Source organism: Pteropus alecto, unplaced genomic scaffold (genome assembly GCF_000325575.1).
Source record: "Pteropus alecto unplaced genomic scaffold, ASM32557v1 scaffold10, whole genome shotgun sequence".
Classification (NCBI taxonomy): Eukaryota; Metazoa; Chordata; class Mammalia; order Chiroptera; family Pteropodidae; genus Pteropus; species Pteropus alecto.
Window position 1 is genome coordinate 9,412,891 of NW_006431210.1, and position 18,119 is coordinate 9,431,009.

The 18,119-nt window shown below is 40.3% G+C and overlaps 1 protein-coding gene across 7 annotated transcripts in view; it reads left to right on the forward strand.

Annotated features, from left to right (window-relative positions):
* STAC (SH3 and cysteine rich domain) overlaps positions 1-18,119 on the forward strand; it is a 124,267-nt gene that overhangs the window by 65,950 nt on the left and 40,198 nt on the right. For all 7 annotated transcript variants that reach the window (XM_006905755.3, XM_025039291.1, XM_025039294.1 and 4 more), the window contains exons 3-6: positions 7,252-7,352; positions 8,898-8,979; positions 10,132-10,247; positions 16,737-16,815. In XM_006905755.3, the coding sequence (XP_006905817.1) occupies positions 7,252-7,352; positions 8,898-8,979; positions 10,132-10,247; positions 16,737-16,815 (378 nt within the window). The remainder of the gene's footprint in view (positions 1-7,251; positions 7,353-8,897; positions 8,980-10,131; positions 10,248-16,736; positions 16,816-18,119) is intronic.

Here is an 18,119-nt window from a genome sequence, read left to right on the forward strand (position 1 = left end):
TGCATAAAGCAAAGAGTATCCCATGCTTTCCAAAAGTTCACTCTGTGCCACTTCGCTCTTGAGAAAGACCTACATTAGTAGGGTAATGACTTTATAGTTGATACATAAGGGTGAATTTTATTTACAAAAGAACAATGGAGTGAATTATTCTATTAATGACACATTTAATATTTTATAACATATTTGTGTTCAAAAGGTATTTGAGATAAACTTTTACACAGCAAAGATCAACTTACTTGTTTGTAAATTGTATTATAAGGAGAAATTTGAAGGTACACACAGGAGAGTAGAATGTAGACTGTGCTCTGTCTGGGTCCCGCCTGATTCAGTCCTGAGTTTGCAATGTCCAGTTCAGCCTTAAGGAACCTGGAAATCATGCCCTCAGGGAAAGTCAATATTTAAAGTTACAGATGATACACCTAACTATACCACTGCTTACTTTTTCATGGTGAATTATGCTTACCAAAGAGAGGGCTCCTTGGTTTTCTTATTTTGTACTTGCAATATCCTTTCTTAGATGGGGAGACTGAAGCTCAGAGATCAAGTGCTTTATTCAAGGTCTCAGAGCAAGGACTAATAACTAAACCTTTTGATTCCTTAAGCCTGACTTCTTCCACTCCACCATGATGTCTTTATATATTATACATGCATGTACACACATATCCAAATATAATATGATTGATGCATGGAAGTTTTAATAAGTTGTAAGACAGCTGCCCTGCTTTTATACTTTTATATTCTTCTACTTATACTTCTCCACCCTGGCTCCACAATTCCTTTTAAAAGAATCAACCAAGATGAGAATACTGTTTTTCTTAAAGGCATTTATGACATCAATGTCATTTTCAAAACAAAAATTAAGTCCCTGAATAAATGCATATCAAAACTAGAAACGGCAGTGTGCATTTATATCAGCTAATGCATTTGCAGCATTGACTCCTAATGCGTTATTGATCGTGTAAGTAATCATCAGCTTAGAGGGCTTGACAATAAAGTCTGCAGTAGGAAGGGCTCCCTATTTCCTGCACTTTCCTTGTGCATGTTTCCAAGGACCTGCATTGAGCACTAGAGCAGATCCCTTAAATAAATCTGTTACGTTGACCCGCACCTCTCCAGTGGCCGGCTAGCTCATCCCGAAAATTCCTGTTCACAGTTGTCAACTGTAAGAGCCTATTTGTAACCCACCCCAAATGTAACCCAAATTCCTCTTCCAAAGGGGTGTTGGGATAAGAACAGCTTCAGATCCAGAATCTTCTAGGGAATAGCTTTTGGTGTCTAGAACTCCTTGCTCCTTCTCCAACCCAGCAACTCCATCCTCATTGACCATGGTTACACATTTATATTTTTACTTTATCATCATCAGAGACAGTCATAGCCGAGAAGGCAATGAATGACCTTCTAATTTTACCATTTCAATTTCAGCAGAAGACATACATATCCTTATTTGACATCAAAGAGCAGTGGTGTGTAGTGGGAATACATCCCACGTTCTATACGTATCCTTTTTAATTCCATTGTGGAGCACTGATTCCTTCAAATCTTTCCATGATGATATAGATTTTGAAGCCTCAAGTTTTTAATAATGGCACTAAAGATGTAGAATTTATGCATTCTTGTCCCAGAAATCAAAATTCTGCATGAGTAAAGATCCACAGGCAGACTAGAACTCGGTAGTCACAAAAGCCTCTCAGAGTCAGCGGGCCACAAGAAGAAACCTAGCTCTTTCCATAATATGAGTGGGGTGGAGCCCCAACCTTCTCTTAGCCTGGGCACTTCTCTGGCCCAGGGCTGGGTAGGCTAATCACTCCTGATAGACAGTAACGTATTTTGTGCCAAGCATTTTCCTGGCCACAGGGATTCCAGAGGTGACGAAACCACCATTCCACGCCAAGGGCCTGTTGTGAAAGGTACTGCGGGAACAATGAGGCAACAGAGAGAGGTGAGTCTTATAGTTGTGGAAGGAAGACAGGTGTGTGTACAGGAGACTTTGGAAAATACTCACACGAGTTTCAGATGAGACGCTGTTCAGCAGTTGAACAAGAAAGGCAGAGGACAGAGCATGAGCAACCCGCAATGCCTGATTCGGCCACCCTTGCCAGGAACACAAGTGATCTGGTGAAACAAAGGACCAGATCAGGTTGGCACCTGTAGAAAATGAAGCCAGGAAAGTAGGCAGGGATCCCATCATAGAAGGCGTCTTAACTGATTCCCACATAATTCTGTTTCATTCCTTGTGTTGGTGTATATTCGGGATAAGCCACAGAATGATGTTAGCTGCATTATAATGCCTGCTTTTATTATCTAGTAGAGATTTTATTATAGCTTTAGTTTAAAAATACCAACTCCGTTATTCTTACTACTGTTTGTATAATGCCTAGCTCTTAAATGCCTCTGGTCTGCCCAGGCAGTGAAAACTCACTCATTGCTTTTGCTCTCATCTCTCTGGCTTTGAGACCTTTCTGTGGCCTGGGTTTCTGGCCCTCTCTTGGCTCTGCACACTCTTGATTTGGGCTTCCCTTGCAGTTTCTTCTTTCAGCCATGTCTGGTACTCATGGGGGTTTTGGGGAGTCCAGTAGCTAAACCTATAAGAACAAGGGCCTAGAACATCTTTGAACTATCTTGCCTGCATTTACCTTTGAATAGTTTATAAACATTTTATGTATTCCAAGACATGTTTATGTATGGATCTACTTATAGATATTCATATTTTTATATGCATAGTTCTAGATTTGTTAAAAAGTATTTTTCCCAAATCACAATATTTTATTGTATTGTCTAATTTATATTAATTTTAATCAAATAAATTATAGGAGTAATTTCATATTTGTACAGTTTGGAAGCAAACTAACTGTTAATAACAATTATAACCATTGTTCACTGTTTATTTAAGTACTATACTTTGATTCCATTTTTTTCTTATTCAAGTTTATTTTTACTCATTATTTTATTTCTCTAGATAAGTGATCTCAGTTGTAAACCATTGTTTAATCTTTAATTCTGATACTATATGAAATTTGACTAAGGGTTAAGCAATGTCTCGATGCCAAAATCTTATCAAAATGAGTATGGCCAATTTTTTTAAAGATATATATAATCAATTTTATTTTTTTAAAAAAAGGAGTCTGTCACCCAATGTAGTTGATTTAGCCACTTGCATTGAGAACACCCTTTCAATATTTTCTCCCAACATCTATGTATAGACTTCTATATTCACTAGAGCATCAATACTTGGTTTTCTATGGACAGCTCACTTATCCATAGTAGTATATGATACCATGTTCATAAAATAGCACAGTACCTGATAGTTAATCAGTATTGGATTGACTCACATTGATTCATTCCAAACTCCATTTGAATATCATAACTTTCTTAATAATTTTCAACTGTAATTTATAGAACTATCTTAGATTTATCCCAGAAGTTTAAATCCCAAGGAAGAAATAAACGTTTATGTGATGAGCTGGCCTCATGTTTTTCCTACATCTCCGTATACTAAGGACCACATCACTCCAAGGAGCTGACATGATCTAGTTTCCAGTAACTTCATTTGTTATTTGCTTTTTGTAATAATTGTACATGAGACTAGTTTAAAGATGTTACTGATGTTACTGAAAATTCTGCAATGGAAATTGTCTCATCCTATGACCCAGACTCACTTCTGAAAGGCATCCACTTTCAACCTCTTTAATTGTTTCTGGCATTATTTTAATATGTCTAAATTCTGTGCTTCTACTACTATTTATTGATTAATTAGACATTAACTAGCTTTCTGCTACAGAAGATGCGGATTCAGCTCTCACTCCTCCAGCATTCCCCGCTTTTTCTTTTTCCTTTTTTCCTTGCTCTCGCCTTCCCAAAAAATTATATCACAGTCTATGTTCCCTTGCTCTCATCTTACCAAGTAGTTTTATCACAGTTTTGTGTTGACTAGGTAGTCAATTTATACACTATTGTGACCATTGCTAACTTCTGATTCAAACATTGTATTATGATTACATTTGCTTTCTTACATAGGTTTTATATTTCCTCAAATTAAAAATTGTCCTTTTCATTTTCTTGATTTTCATGCACTACATTTGTTTTTTTAAAAATGCTCCCATATATCTGCCAAAAGCTATATGTATTATCATATCTAAATCTCAAAAGCATCAATAAACTTTTAAGTTCCATTTTTTCCCCAAATCTACTGCCGTACTTCACCTTGCAGTATCTGTCTAGGGCTATTGCAAAGTTTTTATATGGGCATATTATTTACCTCTCCTCTGTGTCAGTTCTTCTGTTATACACTAGATCTGACATCTTCCTTCTCCTTGATTTATTCCCTCATCTTTCTAAGATACATCTTTCAGTAATTTTCTAAGAAAGGGTACGAGGAAAATAAATATTTTGAATCCCTAAAGATCCCAATTATGTATGTATTCTGCCTTCATATTTATTGGTAATTTGGCTGGGTATAAAATTCTAGCTTAAAAATTATTTTTTTCTCAGAATTTCGAAATTCCACTGTTTTTAAAGGTCCATGACCTTCTAGTTTCCAAGTTGCTATTGGTAAATTCAATCTTCCTCTCTTCTGCTAAACTTCTTACCATTTCTCTTCCAAATATATGTTGACATCTCTTCTACCTTTGCTGCTCTTCCCAGTAACCTTGTTGAGGTTTATAACAATTTTTTTCATTTTAATGGAGTAATTTTAATGGGGTTTTATGAATAAGTGTGAAACCTATGTGACTAGTCTACCATGTTTGTTCAAAGTCCATTGACATCTTTGTTTCCCAGTATTTAAATCCATGTGATCCCCTTTGCATATATTTTGACACTATTACTATTAAAAACCCTGAAAGTAGTTAATACTATTCCCATTTGATAAAGAGACAGCTGAGGCTTCAGGAATGTTAGTAGCTTTCTTAAATTCAAAGAGCCAGCATGAAACAAATTTGAATTTAAAATCATGTTTTCATGGTTTTTTTCACTTTACTGAGACATCACATTCAGTGATGTCTTTGTGAGGGCGATCACTGGTAATACCACAAGTCAGGCAATAGCTTCCCCATATCTTGCTGCAGTAAACTAACACCACAGCTGTGATGTAAATTATTCCTTTGAACTATTTTCTGAGCCATAGTATACAAGCTTTTGTCTTCAATCACTCTTGTTATTCCACAGTAGAAATTGGAACACCTAAAACCAAATAATTACTGGTCGTCTTACTGGTACATAACAGTGCTTGTATTAGAACAGATAAGAAAAACTGAAATTATGATGTTCAGCTCTGAAGGAAAATATCCTTTAATATTCAATGGTGCAATTTTAGTGTCCAGCACACGATGAAATAACTTCTTTCTTTGAAGATTTTACTTACATTTCCACCTAGGGCACAAATAGCATTCTCTAATTCTAAAACAAAAAAGTAAGTGATTGCTTTCAAAGTCTAGTCTTTTGAAGGCAATTGCAGTCTTTCAACTAAGTTGTTATTCTCAAAAAGGAAAAGAGACTTTCCAACTAGGATTTATGAGCAAGCACACATACCCAGTAATTTGGTGTGTTTGTATGTCACTTGGACTTTCTGTGGTTATAACAGCAGACATGCTTTGTGTTAAATGAATTCTTCCTGAAAGGAGTTTTCAGGTAATGCTTCCTAAAGGGTTTCTAGGTACTTGCCCAGTCAAGAGTTTGCCCATTGCTTTTTCCAGCTGAATTTCAAGTCTTCGTACTCCCTTATTTTATCATCTAATTATTCCCAACTGCATCTTAATGTAGGTTAAACAACACAAATAAGGGGAGAAAATGTTTGAGTCAAGCAGTGAAAGAGTGAAACTAAGCAAGACCTCCTCTGACCTGGGGCAAATCATTCTATTGTTTGAACCCTCAGGCTCTTGTCTGTAAAATAAAATCATACATATAGATGATCTCCAAGTCTCTTTCAGCTCTGGAAGCCATTTCTATACCATCTATGAATCTACTTCAATTAATTATCTAAAACAGCCACCACTGTTTCTATACATGTGTGACAATGAAAGAATTTATTGTTTTCTTTAATACATATTTACTGGCCATCATGCTCAGAGCTGGGTATAAAGTGGCAAATGAACAGACTCAGTCCTTAAAGCCTCATTGCATTCATAGTCCAGAGTAAAAGGCAGACAAAAACAAACTCTCAAAAAAAATAATAATAATAATTGTGATAAAAATACTATGACAGAGTGCTATGAGAAAGAATAATAGGAAAAAAGATTAATTAATCAGTGAAAGAGGAATGTTTCCAAGAAAGCTTCACTGGAGGAATGACAAGCGATGTGAAGGATGAAGTGTAGTGAGACAAGTGAAGAGTGACAGAAACAGCATTCCAGGCATATAGGGCAGCGTGCAGGATGGCCCTGGGGCACTAAAAAGCCTGTGCATTCAAGGAACTTGAAGAAGATCATGTGGCTAAAGCAGAATGAACAAGAGAGGGCTTGGCCTGGAATAAAGTTAAAAATGGATTCCCACCAAATCATACAAAGTTTGCTACTATGGTGAGCATCTTGTATAATATCATAAAGGCATGGAGAACCTACTGAAAGACAATTAAGCAAGAGAAGTTAATGATTCAAGGACACTTTTAAAAGATTACTCTGGTCACTTTACACAGATTGGAGGAAGGCGAACACAGATAAAACTAGTTCAATTGGGTGTTAGTCCAGGCAAAGAATGATGGTGGTTTGGATAAGGAGGCAATGGGAGAGAAGAGGGTGAATTTTATATATCTTTGGATATCCTCATTTTGCATCTGTAATGAGCTGTGATACACATTGGGATATCTGTTTCCCTTTTATTAGTCATTTTTCTGAGAGTTTATCCAACAGCTTCGACTCATTGATAGGAATTTAGGTAAAAATGGGCAGAATTTCAGGACTTGTACTTCTCAGCAATACATATAGAGGAGCAGAAATGGGTAACCTATATAAAGAGCAAAGAAAGTAGAATTTGCTAGCTTGACTTGAGAGAACAATGAAGTGGAGGCAGCTATGACTTTCTGGAGTAATGAATAGAAAAAGAGTGGGGGGAAACCAGACCTGATACCTTAGGTAGAAAGTGTGAGAAAAGGTTAAAGAATCAACCATAATATTTTGCCTATTTTGAAAGGTTCGTGCAAAAGTCGCAGAAGATAAGAATTACCTGGGTTAAGGAACTAAATCACTTTCCAGTGATTACATACTAGTCACCAAAAAAGGTTAAGTTGTACCTAACCAAAGTTCATTGTATGTGTGACAGGAACAAATGCTAAGCATGGACTACGCTGCAAAGCCTGTAAGATGAGCATCCACCACAAGTGCATGGATGGCCTAGCACCCCAGCGGTGTATGGGCAAGCTGGTAAGGGCCTGAGCCCTAAGTGAGCACCAGGACCCCTGCACAGCCACTTGCATTCCCCAATGAGATCACTCTATTCACACTCCTTTGCTGCAACACCCTTGAGAATCGAACACCAGGAGAGTAGCCCCAGAATCCCTGGCCTGCTAGCTTGGCTTCGTAGTTGGCAAAATGGTAGAACAGAGGAGGAGCTTTGTTAGCCTAAGAGATGAATGTTTCACATGGAAAAAAGGACTCTGTGTCCTTAATGGGGTCACCAACCTGTCCCAGATTGGGGCTTTCTCAGTTTTAGCATGGGAAGTCCCACATCTCAGGACTGTCCAGGTTTTAAAAGTGAAAGTTAAGCACCCCAGGACCCACACCCCCTGCCCCAGACAAACTAGGGTGGTTGGTCACCCTCATGCTTAAATTAATTGGCTGAGAGCTCAGTGGGTGTCATGGATAGGGTGGAGATTAACCCCAAAGTTAGTAGAGTAATAAAAATCTATAGAACTTTAATAGAATTGTGATGGTCACACCAAGGAGCCTGGGTAACCCTGGCCCATTCTGGGCTGACCATACCATCTTAGGAGTGGGGGCTTCATTATGGGTGCTACACATTGATAAAAAAAAAAGCAACATTTGAAGATATTTGAAACTAAGATGGCCAAAGATTTGTAGACGGGACTAAGAATATCTACCCTAGAGAAACTTAGGCCATGACAGCTATCTTCAAAAAAATGTAAGACCTGTCACACAAATAGGATCCTGTTGTCATTCTGTGGCTCCAGGAAAAAGACCTAGGATTAATAGGTACCAAGTGGTAACAATCAGAGATAAAGTCACCAAAGACGTGCCTCCATCAGCAGCAGTGTCGAAACAAAGGAGGAGAGGATTCTGGAATTCTAGTAGAGGCAGGGCCATTAAGTTTTCTCTCAATATTAGCATATAATAAGTTAAAATTCTTGGAGAATTCATCAACTTAATCTGATTGGCAAAGTTCTGTTCTCTAAAACTCTGCCTCACTCGTTCTCCTCCTCCTCCAATGGTAATTCTCCCAAGCTAAGGGCAAAGACCATGGGTGAGAGGTCAGAAAAACAGAATGGAATCTAGAACACACAAAGCAAATGATTCTGGTTAGAGCTCATCAGACAAACAAGGGCCTTTAGGCTGACCCCTGAGGTCTGCTTTCTCATACCCAGCCCTTTTATGATTTTAACAAACCACAGTAATAAGCTGTTGTGAAATGAGGCATAATGGTCCATTTGTATCCTGGGAGATAATGAGAAGCCTGGACACAAGAGAGGCTGCTGTGGGCTACAGAGGGAGGGAAAATCTGACAAGGAAAAGCAGGGCTGGGGCTTGCTTTCTGGATGGAATGCAGCTAGCTTATATTGCCACTTGTACATCTCCACTCTCCAGGGATAAATTATAGGACAAGGCAGCATCTTATAGGGAGACAGGGAGGTGGCACTAGAGAAACCATCTGGTTTGTTTTTACAGTTTCTAAGTGGTTTTCTCCATTTCATCAGTGACATTAAGCCCTTCTCTTTCTCATTCTCTCTCCAGCCAAAGGGGTTTCGCCGTTACTACAGCTCCCCCTTGCTCATTCATGAACAATTTGGATGCATTAAAGAAGTTATGCCCATTGGTGAGTTGGGACAATAATGGGTTTAGCTGGATTTTGAGCAGCAATGTCAGCATTAATGGCTTCTGTTCTCCTTGAGCTGTAAAACCAGTGGGGAGTGTTTATGCATTTGTTTGGTGGCTGATGGGGTTCTGATTGTGTATTTTACTGGGAGGGAAATGTAAAGAGGACCAAATTCTGCAGGAATATTTATCCTCTCCCTTTTGAAGCTCAAAAACACACCCAAGTCCCAAAGGCTACATATATGCTATGCCACCCATCAGAAGTATTTGGAGTGGAGCACAGGGTGTGGCATCCCATAGACCTGATTCAAAGCCCAGCTTCCCCACTGCCCACTGTGTGTCTGAACAAGCTACTCAACCTGTCAGACCTTATAAAATGAGAACAGTAATGGCCTCTTTTGATAATTGTTGTAAAAAATAAATACAAATTATAGACCAATGCTGAGAAGGAACTCTCAGCGAGTAACAGTTATCCTTTAATGAGGACCAAAAAAAAAAAAAAATGCCTTATGTTTATAGATATTTCCGGCTTGAATTTATTCTTCAACAATATTTTTCAGTATACTCCTGTTCTCTCTCTCTCTCTCTCTCTCTCTCTCAGTTCAGTATACTTCTATTTTTCTCTCTCTCTCTCTCTGAAAACCTCTACATTGATGTTTGCCTTTTGGCAGCAAGTGGGCGGACCGGGGGGGGGGGGGCAAGTTTTAAACTAGAAATTTGTAAACCAGAAAGCTTTTCATTAGAAATTCATGAAGCCTGGTAATATCAAATTCTTTCAAAAACACTTGCTTTCTACTGCAAACTTCGTGTCTCAAGGCTTTATACCTGAGAAGAACCTTGAAATTGGAGTCCTGGGGATGTAAAACAAAAGAGGAAAATCAACCCATCAGGAAGCATTTGGGAGCAGAGAGTGCTGGGTGCAGTGGAGGGACCTGGCAAATGGGCACATGTCATGGGAGAGCGATTCTGTGAGGAAAGCTTGACCACAAAAGCCCCATTTTCCCAGGGGTTCGTGGGTCTGCAGCTCAGAACCTGCTTCTCAGGAGCATGTGATAAGTGATGCATGATGCAGTTTAGGAGATGTAATAGGCTGTATTCCTGACAGTGAGTTGAAGAAACCTTTCTTTCAGATGCGCTTTCTCTTCCTTTGCAGCCTGTGGCAATAAGGTGGACCCTGTCTATGAGACCCTTCGCTTTGGCACCTCCCTGGCTCAGAGAACAAAGAAGAGCAGCTCCGGCAGTGGCTCTGATTCACCTCACGGGACCTCTGTAATTGTCCTCTTTCTCCCTGGGTCAACCAAGTGCTCCAGGAAGGCAGGCCTCAGGCACTGCATTGTGAGGGCTTCCACCTAAACAAATCATGAGGGCAGGTCTGTTAGGAGTCAGCAGCCTCCAAAGGGAAACCCAAAGGGCTTTGGGCACTAAAGGTTGACTTTCTGTTGCCAACACCCACGAATCATTTTACTTTCCTCCTCAAAGACCATGCTCTTGGCTTCATACTTCTTGACCTTCTCCTCCTTGTACTCTCTCTCCCTCACCCTCCTATCAACACTAGATACCATGTCAGTCAACACAGAAAGATGTGACATAAGCAATGAGCAGAAGCAGGGAGTCCCAGCTGGGTTCAGTCCTCCTTCCGGATGCATCCCAGTTCAAGAATACAGCCATTTCTCACATTTTCTCAATCCTTTATCTCTAAAGCAAGGTACACCCTTGTTTTTCACACAAAAACTGCCCTCCCCAGAGGTGCTCTTCTCAATCCTTTATCTCTAAAGCACAAAGTTTTTCACACAAAAACTGCCCTCCCCAGAGGTGCTTGATCTGTGACTTAGAGGGACTTCTCTCCATGGGACACTCACCATTGTCCCAAGCACCTCTCCCATGTTTTACCTGATCTAAAATGAGTGTTCCATGCATATCTGTGACCTGCTATCATTATCCTGCCTCTGGCTGTCCCAACCAGAATTTCTATAAATGCCACACAACTCTACAGCTCATGCAGCATCTTTCCTGCAAAAAGACTAGGACCTCCCAATTCACATTTCTAATTAGAATAGTTTGCACACAGTTATCAGTTCCGTTGCTGCAGCTTCTGCTGGACTGCAGACTTCCAGGCAAGACACAGATGAGCCTCCAAATCGTCTGCCCCTCAGGGTCCTCTCAACATGCAGTGATTGGGGTGGATTGTGGGAGAAGTGCAGGCAGACCCCTGGGAGGGATTCTTAGGGGCTGGGATGACTTAGCTTCTTCACTGAGTGTGGGCCACTCCACAAGATAACAGCTGGTAATCTGTGGTAGGTAGGTCAGGTGGGTGAGTAGGTAGGTTCATAGGTCACCTGACCTATGCCACATGATCATCTTAGAAACCAGCTTTAAACTCACCGAAAGCCCTGTTCCTCATATGTCCCACTAACTTCTAAGAGGAAAGAACCAAAAATAGTTCTTACTCTTTTTCCTTGTTGAACATAAAATTGATATTGATTTTGTTCTTTCTTTTACCACTCAGTTAGCAAACATGAATTAAGTGCTTACAATTTACTAGCACTGGAGGAGACACAAAAGAAATGGAGGACATGGCTCTTTACTCTTAGAATTCACAACTTACTTCCGAAGACCAAACTGATAGAGAAGAAAGTTGATGGTGGCGGCTTATTTAGCATTCTTTAAGTACAGTTTTATGTGTCTTATCTTATTTTTATTAGGAATAAGAACAAAACATACATGTGTTAAGGGTATTATAATATCTATGTCATGTAAGTGTTGAAGGATTTCACAGCAAAGATGGAAAATATTTAGCTTCGATAGACATTGCCTCAAAACAGTGAGGGTATATTTTGTGACATTTTAAGATACCCAATCCTGACGATCTTCCTAAGGAGGCTATAAATCAATTTGGCAGTCCCGATGATAATGTTAATTCATTTCCTGAAAGAAGGATAGAAACAGTGCTAAATGTAATGAAAACATACAAAGTGTGTATGAATAAGATTTATATTATATACAAATACGTTATGGCTACAGGAGTTGGATGATCATAATAGTATTAGCAAAGTTCGTAGCACTGGGTCTGGCACAATTAGTACTCAGTAAGTGTAAGTCGTTTCTGTTTTATTTCATTAAGTATCTGGGCTTTAACTGGGTTTTCATTGAACTAGAGTTATTATGAAATGAAACAAGGTTGTAATACATTCAAAAGGTAAATACGTTCTCTGAGAAGAGCGTTCCCAGAGCCACCCTTGAACAGGGTCCATTCTCAGCTCTGTAAGAAACCGTAGATCACTCGAGAGTTCCATGCTGTCCTTCTGCTCATATTCTTCTGTCCTTCTGCCTGTCTCCTTTGTCCTGTCTTCCAGTCACTCCTTTGTTGGGGTGTCCCCAGGAGTCTGCTTTAGCTTGGTCGTCATGTTCTACATGCTCTTCCTGGTTACCTTTTTTACAATTCCTCTTGTCCAACCGCCATCTCTAAGCTGATGCCTTCCTTGGGTATTTCCCATCCTAACCTCTTTCCCAGACCAGTTCTACAGATCTCTCAAAATCAGCATGTCCAAACTAATTTCATGCTCCATTGCTGATGAGGTCCTGTCACTCAGAACTCAGAAATGTGTATCAAAAGCACCTTTCTTCTCTATCACCAGCGCTGGAGGTTTGAAGCCATCATCTCTCAGCCAGATTCTTATAAAGCAATAACTGTGCTACTGTCTTCCTTTTGAGTCTAGTCTTAGCAATACCTCCTAATTTATCATCTTTTAAAGAAAGATTTCATGTAATTTTCCTAATTAAAACACTCTGTTGACTTGCTTATGCCCAAAGGGCAATGCTCAAACTCTTTAGCATGGCAAATGAGGCCTGCCTAAAGACACTTCTTCGCCTGAACTCACCAAGTTCTTTAATATCTGCAAACCTTAGAACATACTCTTCCCTCCGGATGGAATCCTTTAACACTCAGCTTGGTTTTTTATAAAAACTGTGAAGAGTTCTCGGATTCCCCAAGCATAATAAGTTGCTCCTCCCACAAACCTTTAAAAATTTCTTTCTTGTAGGATACAGACCACTGCATTATAATTATTTGCTTTTGCATCTCTTTCCTAAACTAGCTACTGAGCCACTATAGATCAAAGCCCCATTCCTTATTCATTTAATTATACCAGGGCCTGGCACATAATGGGTGCTTGAGAAATGCTTGAAGAATGAGGAAGAATTAACAAGGGATTCTTGAAGACGGACCTCAGAACATTAAGAGATCCACACAACACTTCGTTTTCGTATCCTCAGCTCCAGGCGCAGTTTGCTGCTTTCTGGATAGCCATGTTCTCTCTAGGCACTGGGACTTGCCCACATCTTGTCTCTGCCTCTGTGCAAATGACGTTTCTCTTCCTGGACTGGATTGGGCTCCCCTTCCCTGGGTTCTCATTAAGACCAACTCATTAATCATAGTGATTTGTACATTGCTTGTTAATTTTCTTTCTTTCTTTTCTTTTTTTTTCTTTTTTTTTTGGTTTTCATTTTTCTCTCTCTTCTCCAGTCCCCTCCTCAACTAAACTAAGTTGCTTAAATACAAGGACTCTTCTTCACTTATTTCCCTTACTTTATGCCAGTGATTATCAAACTCTGGTGGGTAGCAGAAGTCACTGAAGAGCTCTGCAAAAATATGAAGGTCAAGGTCATGTCCTACTTCAACAAGCCTGGACCTCTGTGTGCTTTATTAGTTCTCTAGGTGATTCTGAAATCTGCCAAAGTTTGAGAACCACTGATCTATACAGTGCCAGTCTATTGTAGATTCTCATTAAATATGTGATAAATGAATGACTGAATGAATGAACACCCTTTTCAGTCAAAATCTCTAAACTTCTAAAGAAGACCTACAACCTACAATGAGTTAAATCAGTGGTTCTCAATGTGTGGTCTCTGGACCCAGTATTACCTGGGAACTTATTAGAAAGGCAAATATATATTTTCCTCTTAAACCCACAGAATCAGAAAAACCAAGGGTGGAGCCCCACGATCTGTTTTAACAAACCCTCCAGGTGATTCTGATCACATTAAAGTTTGAGAATCACTAAATTAAATAAAGGACTTAAGTTTATTTCCAAAAATCCAGCCCCTGCCAGCCTCTCCTCTTTCTTTTTCATATTCTCCCTTGCTTGCTCATGCTTGTTTTGCTCCCTCTCTGTGTGAACAACTCGTGAATCACACATTCACAATGCCCATCAGGCTGGATCTGGTCTGGAACAGAGATTCATTCAAGAACATTAACCATGTCTCTAAATCCATGGCCCATTTTGTATCTCCGTCCTCAGGAGAGTGAGGAAGGCCATTGCTGCCTACAAGTCGCTTCCCCAGAACCACACAGAGCTGGCTCTCAGCCTGCAGCCACCCCTCTTTGCAAGTCCAGGCTTTTCATAGATACCACCCAGCAACCCAACAGAAAACTACAAACAGTGCTAGCCAGAGTAAGGAGACCTCTGTCCACTTTGACCTGAATGCTGAACAGGCCTCTATCTGTCTCTGGTGACAGCCGATATATCCTCATCTTGCTCTCAGCTCATGCATCTCCCATGCTTGTCTGAGGCTGGCAGTGGTGAGAGGCGAATGGAAAGTCAGCCAAAGGAGGCGAGAATAGAAAAAAGCCCTCCCCAGAGATGGCCCTGACCTGTTTGCATCAGCCCCAGATGGCCTATCCTGTGGTTCTGAGCTCTGCTGAACTCATGACGATGAGACAGCCTCAGAAACACTCACAGCAGGTGATGGACATTTTAGCCTCCACATTTTGGGCTCATGCTAAGAAACAGCAAGACCATCAGAGAGACAATTTGTCCAGTTTGCTTTCATGTCTAAAATAGTTTTGTTTCTAGCAATGTCTGGACCCTACAGACTGGTTTTAGGGGCAAAAAGCATAGTTTTCTGAATGTAAATAAGGTGTTTATTCATCACAGCCCACTTATGCTTCCTGGTACAGGCTCCATCAGTAAATATTTCTTGGAATATTTGCTGTGTGAAGACATTGTTCTGAGACCTGCAGGGAGACAAAGACAAATCAAATTGTGCTTAAGTATCTGTCACTTCACTCTCCCCAGAGTCCCACTTGCCTCCAAACAATTGATTCGTACTTTAAGATGATTTTGCTTCCTTCCTGCAGGGTCAAATGATAAAGAACTTCAGCCTCTTGCCGTTCTTGCAGTATTATGTCCTAAAGCTAATATATTCCCACATAGCAAAGCTCGATCCCACAGGTTGATTTTCTTCCGGGGCTATAGAAGCATTTGCTTTACAGTGTCGGGAAGTCACTGCCTGGCTGTTGCTAAATCGTTATGTTCCCTTTAATGGTCTTCCAAATGTTCTAGAATATAAAAGGCTTGATGGCTTTGGGAAGGCCTGCAGAAACCAAATTTAAAAAGACTGTCTGGGAGCTGGTTAGCTAGTTTAGGAAGAATCTTGTTTCATAAGATTAAATTAACATAATAGCAACTTTTCAGGAAGAGTGAGCTTCAAAGGAGCAGGGTGAAGGTGACTTAGAGACCCTGTGACATTCTTTTTTTTTTTTTCTTTTTTCATATTTCTGATGTGTCACAAAAGAATGGCTGAAAAATCTTAAAGCTAAATTTTTATAATAAAAATTAGTCTCTGGAGAGGGGTGCCAAAGTGCTCTGGAGCTGACTAGAAGAGCTAGGAAGGTAAACTTGTTCCTCTTTGATAAGATATAAATAAAATGTTTTGAAAATGTGACTCTCTTTTGAGGCCTCCTAAATTCCTCTTTTAAAGAGGCTGGAGCCTGGCCTTTTGAAAGAAGCCATCTAAAATCAGTGATGTTCTAGTAAATGTTTAACCACCAGCTGAGGCTAGACCCTACTTTGTAACATTTGCAAATTTCCTTGGTGTAAATATTCCCACCTTGAGCAGTTTCAAGCTACCAACCATGGTGACGCTGAAGTCTCTCCCAGCCCACGCATGTCACTCCAGCACCACACTGGATGGATAAAGTACAGTGTCTGACAGTGTGAGTTTTGGAGACAATGTCTGGTGTTCAAACCCCAGATTCGCCACTTGTTTGCTGTGGGACTTCAAGTAGAGTTACTGATTCTGGGTTTCAGATTGCTATCTGAAAATAGGTTGATCATACAATTATTGTAAAGAATAAACAAGGTGATGTATATAAAGTACTTATATGATAAATGATCAAGAACTATTACTATTATTGCTGTTTTATTATTCTGTAACTTAAGTGGAAGAAGGACCATGACTTTTTTTTTTTTTAAAAAAAAAGGGCAGAATAAGTCTTACAAAAACAATTGATTTTTGCAGCAATGGAAACAGCCTTTAACTCATACCTAAGTAACACATTCGTCAATAGTGCATCTTATTCTCTATAACTAATATTTAAATCTCACCTATAGAAAGAGCTATATAGTTCTATTGAAAATTTTAAGTAACAGGCTATGGGCAGGAATTCTGATTTCTCTCTGCTGTCTCTTGCTGGGAAGAAGCCTAACTGTAACCTGTGCATCTGATTCAACACTCATTGAGAATCTATCATATGTCAAGCTCTGAGCCTTCCACAGACACCTGAAAAAAGAGACAGTGCCCACGATGGAAAACATAGCCTCTCTGAAGTTAGCCAAATAGACAAGACAGCAGTGATTGGATTCTTAAGACAGTGTCATGCAAATTCTGCCTTAGTTTTTTGCTGACATAGAACGCTCTGTTCGGGTGGCCCACTGATATGACATCGCTCATTCCGTGCTGTTCCCTCTTCTCTCCAAGACTTCAGATCTTGTGGAGGTTCCTGAAGAAGTTGACGGGCCAGGAGAAGGGTATGACCTACGGAAACGCAGCAACAGCGGTGAGTGAGGGAACAGGAAATTAGGCACTGCTTAGCACAAGTGCGAATCATGTCAGTCGCCTGAGTCAGTGGGCAGGGAAAGTAGACTTCCAGTCCCTTTGCTTTCCCTGCTACTCTGGAATTCAACCTGGGCAAGTTCTCAACATTTTGGAGAGAAAGGCGTAATTACTGGAGGATTTCAGTGATTTGACTCTAACGTTCTCTGAGTTCTGTCTCCTGAGTTCTCATGCCATGTGGACTTAGCTATACTGGGATTTAAGGATCACTTCTAGACCTTTTTATTAATGCATCATTTTTCCCTATGTAAGATTAACAAACCATGCTACAGAGAAGCTACTCCATGCAACACTCAAAGTACCTTGGGCCAGGTGGGTGGTGGTGCCAGGGAGGGAAGTGAGGGCCGCACATTCGACATTTTCCCAGCAGAGATAACTAAGGCTCTGATACGTACGATCTAGCCAAACGTTCATTATCAACATTATTTAATTTCTAATACCTTAAACCCTTGTTACAATAATTTCTAAAATATTTATTAAATGCTAACTACATACTTTTGCTTGCTAACATTGAGAAAGGCCTCTGAAACCAGAGCTTAAGGAAACATAACCAGCTCCTTATGAATGCATCTTGCCGAGCCTCTCTGACCTGAACGACTACTTAATCTCCACTTGTTTGTCCAAAAAAATATTTATGAAGCATTTACTATCACCAGCAAAGATGCATAGGTCACAAAAGCTGTCCTCAGGTCACTCATAATCTTGCACGTCCTGACTTAGGCCATTTACTCGGGCTGAGTGCATCTTTAGGGCAGCAGTTATCCCTCCCAATTCCCAACCCTGCAGGTGAAGCATGGGGATGTGCCTGCCTGGATATGTTTCCCACTTGACTAGTTGCCCTGCCTTCTCTAGCCTGGAAGCAGGAGTTCTGCATTCAATATCCCGCAGGTGCTTTGTCAGCAGCTATCCTATGAGGTATCACTTCTACTTCCTTAGTTCTAAGAATTCATGTATGTCCCTTCTCTAGTTAGGACTGTGCCTCTGTGAGTCCCACAAGGCAGCACGTGCTTGGCTTCCCCTGTGACTCTCCTTGTTAAATAAGCATCAGTATTCGCCATGGCCCCCCTTGCCAAGCCCACAACATCTGCTAAAGCACACTGTGAGGGTAAGGATTCTTTGACATCACATGGGGAAAACTGCAAACATTCACTGAGCATTTAGCATTGCCACTATAGAGGCAAATTAAGGGAGTGCCAACTGCCAGGGGACCCTCCCAGTGGGCAGTAGCACTGCAGGACCATCCCAGCC